The 13,968-nt window shown below is 38.5% G+C and overlaps 1 protein-coding gene across 1 annotated transcript; it reads left to right on the forward strand.

Annotated features, from left to right (window-relative positions):
- The first annotated feature begins 5,624 nt into the window (after positions 1-5,624).
- LOC145800472 (uncharacterized) lies at positions 5,625-9,472 on the forward strand. Its single transcript, XM_082890153.1, has 5 exons — positions 5,625-5,772; positions 5,881-6,172; positions 6,348-6,522; positions 7,278-7,464; positions 8,841-9,472. Exons 1-5 carry the CDS (start codon positions 5,625-5,627, stop codon positions 9,470-9,472), a joined length of 1,434 nt encoding a protein of 477 aa, XP_082746279.1.
- Positions 9,473-13,968: the final 4,496 nt, after the last annotated feature.

Genomic DNA, 13,968 nt, shown 5'->3' on the forward strand with positions numbered 1-13,968 from the left:
TTGTGAACACACTCTTTTGTGTTATGTTTATTGGCTATGTAAGATGGATGTATACTCGGCGTTATATAAGGGTTTATGCATAAAGATTTAAATTTCCTATCCCATGTATGTCTACACAGCTCAATGGACTATATATGTTTTATATACATCTGCATCTGTAACCCTTTATTATATATTAATTTGTTCTGAGGCCTTTGGTAATTTTAAGATTACTGGCCAGTTACGACGCTAAACCTATAGGAGCGGGTTTGGGTCGTAACAGAGTGATATCAGAGCACGAGTTATATCGCACACACGAGTCCATATGAGCTATAGGGTGTCCTACAAAAGAATTAGGCACATTACATCTGCATGTGTGAGTGTGTGTGTTAATTTTTGTACATTTGAAAAACTGAATCTGAACATGAACATGTGAATAAGATTATTCCTATATTTATTATTGTCTTGGTTACCTATAGCAAAATGGACCGTACAAGAAGTGATGGTACAACCAATCCTTTAAGGGCTGAATGAGTCAAATGGAACAGATGCTCGAGGCTTTCACAGCATTAATGATGCAACAACAAAGACAACAACCTCTGCCTCCTTCGCCCCTTCCGATCCAAGTTGAATTGGAAAACAACAACATTGTTAGTTTGACTCAGAAATTCACAAAGATGAAGTTGGCAACCTTTCTAGGTGGTATTGAACCACTGAAAGCCGAGGCATGGATGCTAAAAATGGAGAAACTATTTGAAGTATTTCCGTATTCAGAAACTTAGAAAGTTTTACTGCCGTTTACACTTTCAAAGAGGAAGCCCGAGGTTGGTGGATGTTGATCAGAAATGATGTTGGGACCATGACTGGAACCAATTTAGGGAAATTTTCTATGAAAAATATTTCCCTTAGTGTTTCAGAGATCGCAAGGTTTTTAAATTTGAACAATTGAAGCAAGGCAACATGTTTGTAGCCGAGTATGAGGCTAAATTCACTGAGTTAGCCCGATTTGCTCCTTATATGGTAGATTTAGACTACAAAAAGGCTCAAAAATTTGAAGAAGGCTTGACTTTGGAAGTGTTTGCTAGGGTCAGTGTATTAAAATTGCTTAAATATGTGGATGTGCTTGATAGAGCCTTAATGGCTGAGGCCAACTTAATTGCATTGAAACAAACTAAAGCTCCAACAACTGAATGGAGAGGTAAAAGATCTGGATTCAGTTTCAAAAAGGGCCGTTCTTTTGCTACAAATAAGAAGCAAAATACGAGATCAACTAGCAGTTCAAGTCAAAGTAGTGGATCTGCACCTATTTGTGCTGAATGTAAAAGAAGACGTAGAGGGGTTTGCCATCATGTATTTGGTGCTTGTTTTCGTTGTGGAAAGACATGTTACATGATAAGAGATTGTCCAATTAGGTTTGAGAATGTCAATTGCCCCGCAGCAAGTTCAGCCGGATCTGCTTCTGTAACGAGGTGAGGTACAAGAACTAATGCCAAGGGTAACACCGGAAATGAAACGTTAAGGCAAGAGAGAGTGTTCTCACTAGTACCTGGGGACGTGCAAAACACTAAGTTTGTGGTATCAAGTATAATTTCTATTTATGCCCAAAATGCATATGTCTTGATAGATTCGGTTCTACACACTCTTTTGTGTCGTATGTTTTTTTCTTGAAAATTAACTAGACCTTTAGAACCCATTGTAGACACCCCATTTTTGACCGTCCTCAAGACTTGGACGTCACCGCTTGAACACTCGGTGATCATCCATGTTTGTGTTCGTCTTGAGTTCCTGGAGGTCTCGGCTACGCGCCTTGTCTCAGGATCTCTTGGCTCGACTGTTTTGTGTCTGGTTTTGCACCAAACACTTGTGCTTTGCCTTGGAGGGGCAGGGAATGGCCTGTGGGCCATCCCCACACTCCACCGGCCATGGCTTGAGGCCACCGGCTGTGTTTTGTTGCCACCGGCCAAATGCTTGGCCGGCTGGCACTATAGATGGCCGGCCGGCTATCTTTTTTTGGTCAATTGCATTTTTGGCCGGCCGACTACTGTGCATCTGCTTTTGTAGATATTTTTGTGCAGCTGGCATACACTGTCACCCCCTCCATACACATGTTTGGAGGGATTACCCTCTTGTTAGCTTCCTTTGGAAGCTTTACAAGACTAATTGTCTATAAAAGAGAACCTCTTCTCTCTTGTTCAGGGGTTAGATAACTTAGACAACATTTTCAGAGCTTGAGCTTTAGGGTTAGGGTTTACATATATCCTCTATCTCTGTATCTCTCTCTCTCTCTCTCTCTTGTTTTTAGTGTGTGTTTAGTCTCATTTTTGTGCACAAACACCCACCATCACACCTTTTCTTAGTTGCTGAGGTACCAGAGGTCTTTCCTTGAAGCTTTTGGACTGGTTTGGAACCAAAAGAGCTGCTGGAACATTGTTTGTGAAGAGGGTCTACAAGGGTAAGACTTTTGTCCCTTTTTACCCCATTTTTGCAAAGCTTTTTAGCCTATCTTGCATCTGTTTTTGAGCTTAGCATATAACATATAAAAGTCTTGTTTTTGTCTGCTCTAAATAGTTTGTTAAGGGTGTTTTAAGCTTTGGGGTTGTTTGACTCCTCTTAAGGCTTGTTTGGCCTTTGTTTTGTGCCATTTTGGTTGAGCTCTGGGACCATTGTGTTTGGGCCTCCTCACCACTGAGATTTCAGAGGTGAGGATGGTGCCTTGAGGTCCTAGGAAGGAGAGGGCCACCGCCTCTCCTTGTTGTCCTTGAAAAGGGCTATTTTTGCCTTTTGAGGGAGCATCTAGTTTAAGTGTGTGTTGACCATGCCTTGACTGATATTTATGCTTATTTTGCCATGAAATAGCATTGTGTTGAGTTAGTTTGGACACACCTTGCATGCTTTGCATACATGTCTTGTAATGCCATCATTTAGCCTTAACATGCATCTAGGCTTTGACCCTTGTTCAAGCACGTTTTAGGCCTTGCTTTGTGAAGCTTTTTTACTTGTTTTTCCATGCTTAAGGTCTGCCTTTAGTTGTTTTGGTTGACCATGGCATGCATTGCATAGCCCATTTTCATTGTTTAGCTTGTAGGCTTTAAATGTGTGAAGTGTTGAGCATGCATTGTTTGATTTATTTCAGTGGTTTGACACCACTTATAGCATCATTTCAGTCCTCATGACATGCTTGCATGCTTGCCTTTGATGCCTCTTTGATGCCTTATGAGGTTGTGCCTTATGCTCCATGTTTGGTCATTGTGCATGCCCTTGAATTTAAGTCATTTAGATGCCATCTAAGTGGTCTTTAGGCTTTGTTTTAATATGCTAAAACTCAGTTTTTGCTCATTTAATTCATGCCATTTTTGGTTTTGCTAAGGGTAGTTCAATACCTCCTTAGCTTGCCTTGAGTTTTGGACCTCTAATTGCATGCTCATGCTTGTCTTGTTGGCTTGGTTTGGCACCATTTTAACATGATTTTCAGAGCTTATGTTGCATGTCATTAGTCCATGTTTTTGTGCTCACAAGTTGTCTTCATATGCTTAAGTGTTGGACCATATTTGTATGCATGCGTGTGTGTGTGTTGGACCTCACTTCTATAGTATTGGCCACTGATTTTGGCAAGCTTGCAAGCTACCCATGTTAGTTTAAGCCCACCCCTTTGCATGTTGTTGTATGTCCACTTTGTATGTTGTTGCATATTTGTGTGTTGTTGCATGATTGGAGTTGCATGATTGAATGAAGTCACATGCTTGCTTGCATGCTCGAACACCCACATTATGCCTTGCATACTTGTTAGTTGCATTGTCTCATGCCTTATGTCTTGCATGACCATTGTATGCCTTGTATGCTTCTTAGCATTGTCCATGTTGCATACTAGTCGACATGCTTAGGATTGCATTGCATTGGCATGCATGCTTCGCCTTTCGAATTGCTTGTGATAGAGGTTGAGTTCAATTTGCTTGATTATATGCATTGCATTCCATATCAACATGCACACTTGATTCTTTGGGCCATCATGTATGGAAATGCGTGATTGGTGGCCCGAGAATCGAGGCTCATCCTCCTTTGAGTCATAAATATGATAAGGAGTGTGGTTGGTGCATACATTGCTTGAAATGCATTGCCATGTCAAGTTCTGTCCTCTGCTGCTGTCAAACCAGTTTTTGTAGGAAGATTTGGCCGGCCGGCCATATTAAGTGCCAATCGGCCATACATAAGTGGCCGATGGATTGATTTATGGTCGATGACCATTTCCCATGGCCGGTGACTATTCCTCACGGCTGGTGGTGCTTAACAGCACTCAGAGAAGCAACCCTGGGACTTGTGCAGTCTTTAGAGAAGCAGAACAGTCAAAGCAGAGGCAGCTTGTGCATGGCAGTGACTTCCGAGCGGAATCGAGCACGCATCGCATTGGACCCTCTTCTCAAGGCTGTTTATTGCTTAAATTAGATTAATTAATTTTCTTAATTAATTAGGTGGTCTGTAATATTTAATTAGCTTGTTAGTTAGTTAAATTGTATTATTCTTTCGGTCCCTCTAAGTGAGGGCTAACTTGTAATAAGTGTGGGTGCGTGTGTGCATGTCTTCCAATCCCCCACTTCTTTTTCCCTTTTACTTACTTGCTTTTGATGGTTAGTATTAGGGCATATTTAAATTGCTTTTGATGGTTAGTATTAGGGCATATTTAAATTAGCATACCTTATGCTATGCATGCGTGCATCCATACATTTTTCCTACATGCACCGGGCTCGGTACATCATACTAACTGCACTTGTATTTCAATTCCAAGTTGAATACCTGTTAGTTGCAGCATTTCACATTCCATCATTAGGATAGCCGAGCCTATTGTAGTTGCATCTTGTATGTGTTGCATTAGCCATCTCAACATGAACTAGGATCATGCACATGATTACTAACTAGATTCTGTTCTGGCTTGGAGTACTCGGTAAGCATTTATGCTTTAGCATACCGCATGCGTGTGAGTGTTGCCATAATAGCATGATCACCACGAGGCTAGCTGCTTATGTGATATAACTGCTTGAATGCCTGTGGATGGAGGTTGAATTAACTGAATTGGGATAATGTATTAAAACGGTGAGTTTTAAGCCCACTAGATAGTGGCAAAACCATCTATTCTAAAGCCCACTTGAGGGTGGCAAAACTTGCATTTTTAGCTTACTTGCGAGTAGCAAACCATTTTCAAAACAAGCATGAAATGTTTTGTTCCAATTTAGGCGATTTGGTCTATACTTGTTTGTTGTGCGTATAACATAGTAATTCTAGGCTAATAACCAGAATAAGAACGCATAACGTTTTCAAAAATGGATATCACGGTTAGTAGAGGCCGATCTTCAGATCGGGCGAGAGGGGGTGCTCATAACTGACCTTCCCCAGTCGTACCCAAGCTCCCGAGCCGAGGCAACTTTGGTGATGACGGACACGTGGCCTTTGGCACCGAGTCAGGGTTTCCTAAATTCCCCCATAAAAAATATTTAGGTGGCGACTCTGTATCTGGCAAAGCAGTCCATGTTTGACACTTCTTTTCTAAAAAATCTATTTTCTCAAAACGATTTGCCGGATTTGGACTCTTTGGTTCAAGATTAAAGACCGTGACACAAATCGAGTAACGAACTGTGGGGGGCGCGTCCACACCCATGAATTACTTACTGTCTGTATCTACGCCATTTGGGGGTGCTATAATATGTGCTTATACTTATCCGACATGTGATGTTGTGATTGGTGGTGTAACATTGTATGTTGACTTATTGCTATTGGATATTGATCATTTTGACTGTACACTGGGTATGGACTGGTTGACGAAGTATTGTGCAACTATTGATTGTGTGAATAAATCTGTTGTATTTCGTCCACCTGGTTTACCTGAATTTGTGTTTGCTGGGAATGAAGTAGCTCTTCCCCCGTACTTGATATCTGCTATGAAAGCTGCTAACCTGCTTAGGAAGGGATGTAGGGGTTATCTGTGTTGTGTTTTGACTGAGACTTTTGATGGTCCTAATGTGGAAACCATTCCTGTTGTTTGTGAATTTCCCGATGTGTTTCTGCATGAATTTCCTGGGGACTTAATTGATAGGGAGATTGAATTCACTATTGAGATAATACTTGGAACACAACCAATTTCCAAAACCCCATATAGAATGTCAACTTCTGAATTGAAGGAATTGAAAACTCAACTTCAAGAATTGTTAGATAAGAATTTTATTCGCCCGAGCACTTCACCTTGGGGTGCTCCAGTTTTATTTGTGAAAAAGAAAGATGGGTCTTTGAGACTATGTATAGATTATCGGGAACTGAACAAAGTAACTGTTAAGAACAAGTATCCACTGCCTTGAATAGATGATATGTTTAACCAACTTCAGGGAGCCCCGAATGTTTTCAAAGATAGATCTTAGGTATGGATACCATCAGTTGAAGGTTAAGATAGAAAATGTAGAGAAAATCGCCTTTCAAACTAGATACAGACATTATAAATTCCTTGGAATGCCATTTGGAGTAACGAATGCACTAGCTGTCTTCATGGACCTAATGAATAGAGTATTCAAACAATTTCTTGATGATTTTGTTGTGTGTTCATTGATGATATATTGATTTAGGGAAAATTATACAAATAGTCCCTATAGTTTGGGGCTTGTGTTACTTTGGTCCCTGACTTTTCAATTGTGACACATTTGATCATGAATTTTGAATCTTGTTCCAAATAAGGACAATTGAAGATACCATTGTTTAATTTCAAGGGCAAAATCATCAATTTAATAAAATATAAACTAACTTGACAAAAATAAATGTCAAAAAAATATTTTTAATTTTTTAAAAATTATTTTTATCCACCAATGATAAAATTATATAAAATTGATAAAAATTAATAAAAATTACATGATTAATTTTTTAAAATTAATTTTACATGATCATCATCCAAATACATAATAAAAATTAATTTGGTAAAAATAAATAAATAAATGTTAAAAGATTTATCAATTTTACATAGTTTTATTTTTAGTGGGTTGAAATAATTTTTAAAAATTCAAAAATATTTGTTTGACATTTATTTTTGTCAAATTAGTTTATATTTTATCAAATTGACGATTTTACCCTTAAAAAATCTAATGATATTTTCAATTGTCCTTATTTGGAACAAGATTCAAAATTCAGGGTCAAATGTGTTACAATTGAAAAGTCAAGGACCAAAGTGACACAAGCCCCAAACTATAGGGACCATTAGTGTAATTCACCCATTGATTTATTCTAAAAGCAGGGAAGAACATGAAAATCATTTGAGAACATTGCTACAGATTCTGAGAGAAAAGAAATTGTATGAAAAACTCTCTAAATGTGAATTTTGGCTTGATTGTGTGACATTTCTGGGACATGTGATCGACACGGATAGCATATTGGTGGATCCACAGAAAATTGAAGTTGTTGTAGACTGGTCAAGACCAACCAATGTGTCAGAAATCAGAAGCTTTCTGGGGCTTGCAGGTTACTATCACAGATTTGTGAAAGATTTCTCAAAACTTACCATGCCATTGACGTAGTTGACGTAGAAAAATGTATCATCTGATTGGACTGAGCAGCAGGAATCAGCCTTCCAAGAATTGAATATTAGATTGGTAACTGTACCTATTTTGACATTGCCCAATGGAGCTGATGGTTTTTAGATTTACAGTGATACTTCATACAAGGGTCTAGGGTGTGTGCTAATGCAGAATGGTAAGGTAATTGCTTATGTTTCTCGCTAACTCCGACCTTATGAAAAGAACTACCCAACTCATGATCTTGAATTAGCAGCTGTGGTGTTTGCTTTGAAAATTTGGCGACAATATCTATATGGAGTGACTTGTGAAGTGTACACTGATCATAAAAGCCTCAAATACTTCTTTACTCAAAAGGAATTGACCATGAGACAGAGAAGATGTCTTAAGTTGATCAAAGATTATGACTTGCAAATCTTGTATCACCTAGGGAAAGCCAATACGGTTGTAGATACTCTGAGCTGGAAGTCTATTGGAAATTTGTTATGTTTGCTCACTAGCCAGAAAGAATTGTTATATGATTTGAAAAGAAATGAAATTGAGGTAGTTTTGCGTGAACGAGGTGGAATCCTAGCTACCATTTCTACTTAGCCGGCTATAGTTGAGGAAGTTAAAGAAAAGCAATTACAAGATGAATTTCTGAAGAAGATTGTTGATGAAAGTGAATCAAAATCGAGGCCGGGATTTGGGTATGACAACAATGTGTTGAAATTTCAGGGCAGACTTTGTGTACCGGACCATTCTGAACTAAGAAAACATATTATGACCGAAGCTCACAACTCGAAATTTGCTATGCACCCGGGGAATACAAAGATGTACCACGACTTAAAACAGAATTTCTGGTGGCCTAGAATGAAGATAGGTAATACTGATTTCGTGGCTAGGTGTTTGCATTGCCAACAGGTAAAAGCTGAACATTAACAACCTGCTGGATTACTTCAACCACTTCCAATATCGGAATGGAAATAGGAGCACATTACAATTGATTTCATTGTTGGACTGCCTCGCTCTCTCGAGGTATGAACTCTATTTGGGTAATTGTTGATCGTTTGACTAAATCCGCACATTTCTTACCTGAAAAAACTTTTTATAATGCGGATAAGTTAGCTAACATTTATGTGAATAAGATTGTGAGATTGCATGGTGTGCCAGCATCCATTGTATCTGACAAAAACTCTAAGTTCACATCAAGATTCTAGCAGAGTTTACAACAGGCTTTGGGAATTGAATTGTGACTGAGTAGTGCTTACCACCCACAAATAGATGGCCAATCTGAACAAACCAATCAAACTTTGGAAGATTTGTTACGAATGTGTGTGTTAGATTTCCAAGGAAATTGGGAGACCTACTTGCCATTGGTTGAATTTGTGTACAATAATAGCTACCATTCAAGTATCGACATGGCTCCTTATGAAGCTTTGTATCATAGAAAATGTCGTTCTTCGATCTATTGGGCCAATGTGGGTGATAGACCCTTGCTGGGGCCGAAACTTGTGCAAGAAACGACTGAAAATGTGAAATTGATTCAACAGAGATTAAAAACTGCACAAAGCCGCCGAAAGAATTATACGGACGTCCGAAGAAGAGATAGAGAATATGAAGTAGGCAACCACGTATTCATCAAAGTAACTCCTATGATAGGGAAAACTCAATTTGGGATTAAAGGCAAATTGGCACCGAAGTACATTGGGTCGTATATGATCCTAAAGAAAATCAATTCAGTAACATACCGAGTGGCCTTACCTTTGGTTATAGAGAATATGCACAATGTTTTTCATGTTTCGATGCTTCGGGAGTATTTGTGGGATCCGCACCATGTTATTGAGCCAACACATGTGCTTTTGAAGGATGACTATACATACGAAGAGAAGCCAAATCAAATTGTGAATCGCCGAATCAAAAGATTGAGGAACAAAGAAATTCCATTGGTGAAAGTGGATTGGAAAAATCATTGAGGAACATATGCAACATGGGAAATGGAAGAGGACATGATGAAGAGATACCTTGGTTTGTTTCGTTTGGACCCGATATTCTTCTAAAAGAAAAGTAATTTGAGTTTGGAGGACTAAACTTTTTAAGGGAGAAAGACTGTAACAACCCCGATTTGTGATTAGCCTATAATCCATGATTAAGAGTGCCTAATCGGTAATTAAGAAGAAATTATGAATTAATTGCATGTGTATTGCATTATTTGTGTTTATATTTGTCTGCTGTAGGAATATCTGTTTGTATTTCTGATTTGTTCTACGAATTGAAGGCCTTATCGGTATCCGATCACGAAATTGGCTTGGTTTATGTGTTATTTAGAATTTTTAAAATTTTGTGGTAGGTTTAATTGAAATTCGATTCGGAAAGAAATTATTAGATTAAATTCAATTAGACTTAAGCTAATCATACTTAATTAACTAGACTATATAGGGATAATTGAAGTCCACTACCTCACTCTAGACTTCTTCATCTCTTCATTTTTAAGCTCACAGCCGTTGGAGAGAGAGATGAGAAGGAATTCAAGCTTAACTAGGGAGATTGCTAGGGAATTTGAAGGAATTGGCTTGAACTTAGTTAGAATTTGAGAAATTGGGAAAAATCACTCAAGAGGTCAAAGATTTGAGACTTGTAGGTAAGAAATCCAACCCTTGAGTTATGTAATGACTCACTCAATTTGTGAATTCAAAAGAAAATAAAAGAGTAATGCATGAAATGAACTAATGTAGTAGAAATGAACATTGTGTTTTTCAAATTGATTTCAAGTAATTCTTTCATGCATGTCATGTTTCTAACTTAATTTTGAGACTTCATCATCTTTTCCATCAATTTATCTTGTTTGAGCATGATTTGAAAGGTTTAAGTTCAAGGAATTTATACGCATGTTATGTTTTCAACATTTTAAGCTTGATTTTGGACAATTGGCTTGCTTTTGGGCTTTGATTTTGCAAAATGATTTTGAATTCACAATGTTTTACAAGTTTACACATGTTTCCTTAAGTTTTTGGTCCAAAAAAACATGATTAGCTTTGAATTCGAGTTTTGAAGCTTGAAGAGCAATCTGAAAATTCTAGAATTCTGCTTCTCCGCTTGAACGACAGAACCTACGCTTGAGCAACAACACTTAGATTTGTACCCATGCTAGGGCGACGAAGTCTAAGCTCGAGCATAAAATTCATTTTCCCAGAAGTTATACAAAATTTTGCAGATCGCTCAAGCGACAAAAGTTGCGCTCGAGCGAGGACCCTGTTTGCTTAGTCTTGCGTTCGAGCAACTGTCGATCGGAAAAATCTTACAACCAGTACTTTTGCAGAGTTTACAGACTGCTCGAGTGACCGAAGTTGCGCTCGAGCGACCACCCTTATTTTTGAACCTTAGCTCGAGCGAAAGAAGTTGCGCTCGAGCGAAGACCCTGTTTTCAGCAAATTTGACTAAGTGTTTTGAATCACATTTTGGCATCCTCATTGCATCTTAAGCATTCTTAAGCCCTAATTAAGACACAATAATGAGAATGAGACTTAGAAACACACTAAGAACGAAATGAAATAAGTTAAGTATTATCCGAGTATTTGTTTCAATATGTGTATTTGTTACGTTGTGTAGGTCACGTGCCGTAAGCTTTTTGATCTGCCTGTTCTGCATGTCTGCTTCTGGAGCCATCTGTGAGTAATAACTTTGTAAAGCTATGTTCAATTATAAGTATTTTCTAAATGATATAAGTTGATCTATTTTCTATATGAATGAATGGTTGTCCAATGTTTCTGAAATGTGCTCGTGGCATCATTAGTTTTAGATGATATCTGTTATCTGTTCTGTTATGTCCCAATTAGAGGCTAACTGTACGTCTCATGAGTCAACTGTTATGGATCCTTCTGTATATGTCTCATTTATGGGCCAATTGTATGTCTCATGAGCCAATTGTACTGTCTTTGTGCATGTGAGTCAACTGTATGGCTTAATGGTCGTTCTTTTATGGGTCAACTATTTTTGCTAGTGCAAGTAGATGTACCATGTATGACTAACTGCAAATTCTGATTATGAGTATGATTCTGAATCTATTTCTGATATGAACTCTATTTTCTGAACATGATTATGAATCCATTTCTATTAACTACTGAATTTTGTTTTCTGAATCAGTTATGGACAACGTTCATTAAACCCTTTACTCTGTTATTATTCGCTAGGCTTTCGCTCACTTTATTACTTATGTATGTAGGTGACCAGGCGTGTGACCAGGCACAGTGATGATTGCCTCGAGGTCTGTTTTGTCGGCCAGTCTTTGTGCCTCCCGAGGAGGTTTCGAAAAAGTCAAGTGTTCGAGTTTTGTGAAACAAGTTATAAGCTTAAGACTTTTATTTGTTTTTGTGAACACACTCTTTTATGTTATTGTGAGGACCGGGTCTTGTTTTCTTTTCTTTTCTTCCATCCTCACTCCGTTTTCTTCTCGCTTTTAGTGAGTTTGAGGTATCCGAAAATACTCCTTGAGATTTAGTTCTTCTTCTTGTCTTGTTTATTGAGAGATTTCACCTATTCTGGAGGATACGTTATAGCGATCCCGGTTTTCCCTGTTGTTGTTTAACTATAATCCGGACTTGGTTCCGTAGATTTGTTGTTGCCCTATTCTCATTGCAGGCCTTTACTCTTTGTATTTGAGTCTTGGATTGTGTTGGGCAGGTTTGAAACAGGTTGGTTGAACTTAGAAACCTAGAGTTGATGCCCAGAATTTGGCCTTCACGCTCGAGCGGGGATTTTGACGCTCGAGCGGGACCTTCGTCGTTGCTTATCCGCTCGAGCTGGCGTTTTGACGCTCGAGCGTGGATTCCCATCTCCCAGTATCTTCCTCTGCAGGTCTTCGTGCGCTCGAGCGGGAGTTTTGACGCTCGAGCATGAACCTTTGATTTTGTTCGTCCGCTTGAGCGGGGAGTTTGACGCTCGAGCGGGGACCTAGTCTGCAAAACTTCTGGAAGTGTGCAATCTACGCCCGAGTGGCTCTTTCCGCGCTCGAGCGTGAGTCTGTGTCTGACGCTCGAGCGGGGGTTTCCACGCTCGAGCGGGGAGTCGATTATATCAGTCCGTGAAATCACTTTTTGAATCACTTTTTCACACCCGTTTCTCTCTCTTACTTTTCCAAAAAGCCATTTGAGAGCTCCTCTCTCTAAAACCATAACTTCTCTCTAAGTATTGATCTAGTTAGGGTGTTTTCCTCACCTTTGGTCTTTACAAAAGTTGGGTTGATCGTCGAGGGCTTTCCTTTGATCCGAAAATTTCAAGTTTTGGAGCACGTTGAGTTCCGTCATCTTCTTCCCTTGTGCCCCGAATTTGAGGTAGGGATTCCTACTCACTATTATGGTCTTCGACATAGATTATTGGTAGTTTTGATAAAGTGTTGAAGTTGGTTGATTTTGGGACTTAGGGTTTCACAATAATATAAACAAGGGTTTGTTATTTTGATTCTTAAACATGTATTTTGGGTCTCAAAATGATGATTTGAGTGTTGGTTGTTGATATTTGAACCTATGGTTAATATTGAGAGTTGGGGGAGAAAGCCCTAATTTGTGTATTGATTAATTGATATAATTAAATTTGGGAAAGTTATGGATTTGTGAAATTGAAGTGAATATAACGAAATTGGCTCATTATTAGATGGACTAGTGGAGTTGGATTTATTCATCGCTCATTTGTGAAAATGTTGATAATTTTATCTGATGGAGCTTTTATTATCTGTTTAGAAATAATTGCTTGGGCTACCGGTGGAGGGTAGTTTCGATTGTTGTAGACAATGCATGAAGATTAGGCAAACTAAAACTAATCGAATGGACGTGTCATAGAGTGTGACTGTTGAATGAATACATTAACTTTATGTATTGATTGATTATGTATACTACCAATGTGTATATATATATATATGTTGTTTTGTGTGAACGGTTTATTGGAAGAAAGGGGTTGGACCTCTAAACCAAACGGTTTATTGGAAGAAAGGGGTTAGACCTCTAAACCAAACGGTTTATTGGAAGAAAGGGGCTGGACCTCTAAACCGAACGGTTTATTGGAAGAAAGGGGCTGGACCTCTAAACCAGAATTTGATATAGCTCATATGCTTATCTATTGAAGTGTTGATATAGCTCATATGCTTATCTATTGAAGTGTTGATATAGCTCATATGCTTATCTGTTGAATTGTTGATATAGCTCATATGCTTATCTGTTGATTTGTTGGTATTGCTCATATGCATATCTAATGGGAAATGGGAAATATTTGACATGAGCTACTGTCTCATCTAGGCTGTTGGCTAGGTTCTGAGCCATAGTTGAATTGTGAATTGGATAAGAAATGGAAAATGAAATGAGACATGAATGCAGTGGTCTTGTAACAAAAGTGGAGTGTGAATTGATTTGTGTGAGTTAAACGTTTATCAATTGCTAAAGTCTTAGTTATTGCTCATACTGTGTTTAGCATATCTCTACTG

This window comes from Camellia sinensis, chromosome 10 (assembly GCF_055761805.1).
Source record: "Camellia sinensis isolate YWXY chromosome 10, ASM5576180v1, whole genome shotgun sequence".
Classification (NCBI taxonomy): domain Eukaryota; kingdom Viridiplantae; phylum Streptophyta; class Magnoliopsida; order Ericales; family Theaceae; genus Camellia; species Camellia sinensis.

What these genes read in the sequence shown, in the direction of transcription:
- LOC145800472 (XM_082890153.1), top strand. Translation starts at nt 5,625, where the DNA reads ATGAATTACTTACTGTCTGTATCTACGCCATTTGGGGGTGCTATAATA. An exon ending in AAAACTCAACTTCAAGAATT is followed by an intron (nt 6,173 to 6,347) that starts GTTAGATAAGAA and finishes AACCAACTTCAG; the next exon opens with GGAGCCCCGAATGTTTTCAA. An exon ending in AAGCTTTCTGGGGCTTGCAG is followed by an intron (nt 7,465 to 8,840) that starts GTTACTATCACA and finishes TGTGTGTGTTAG; the next exon opens with ATTTCCAAGGAAATTGGGAG.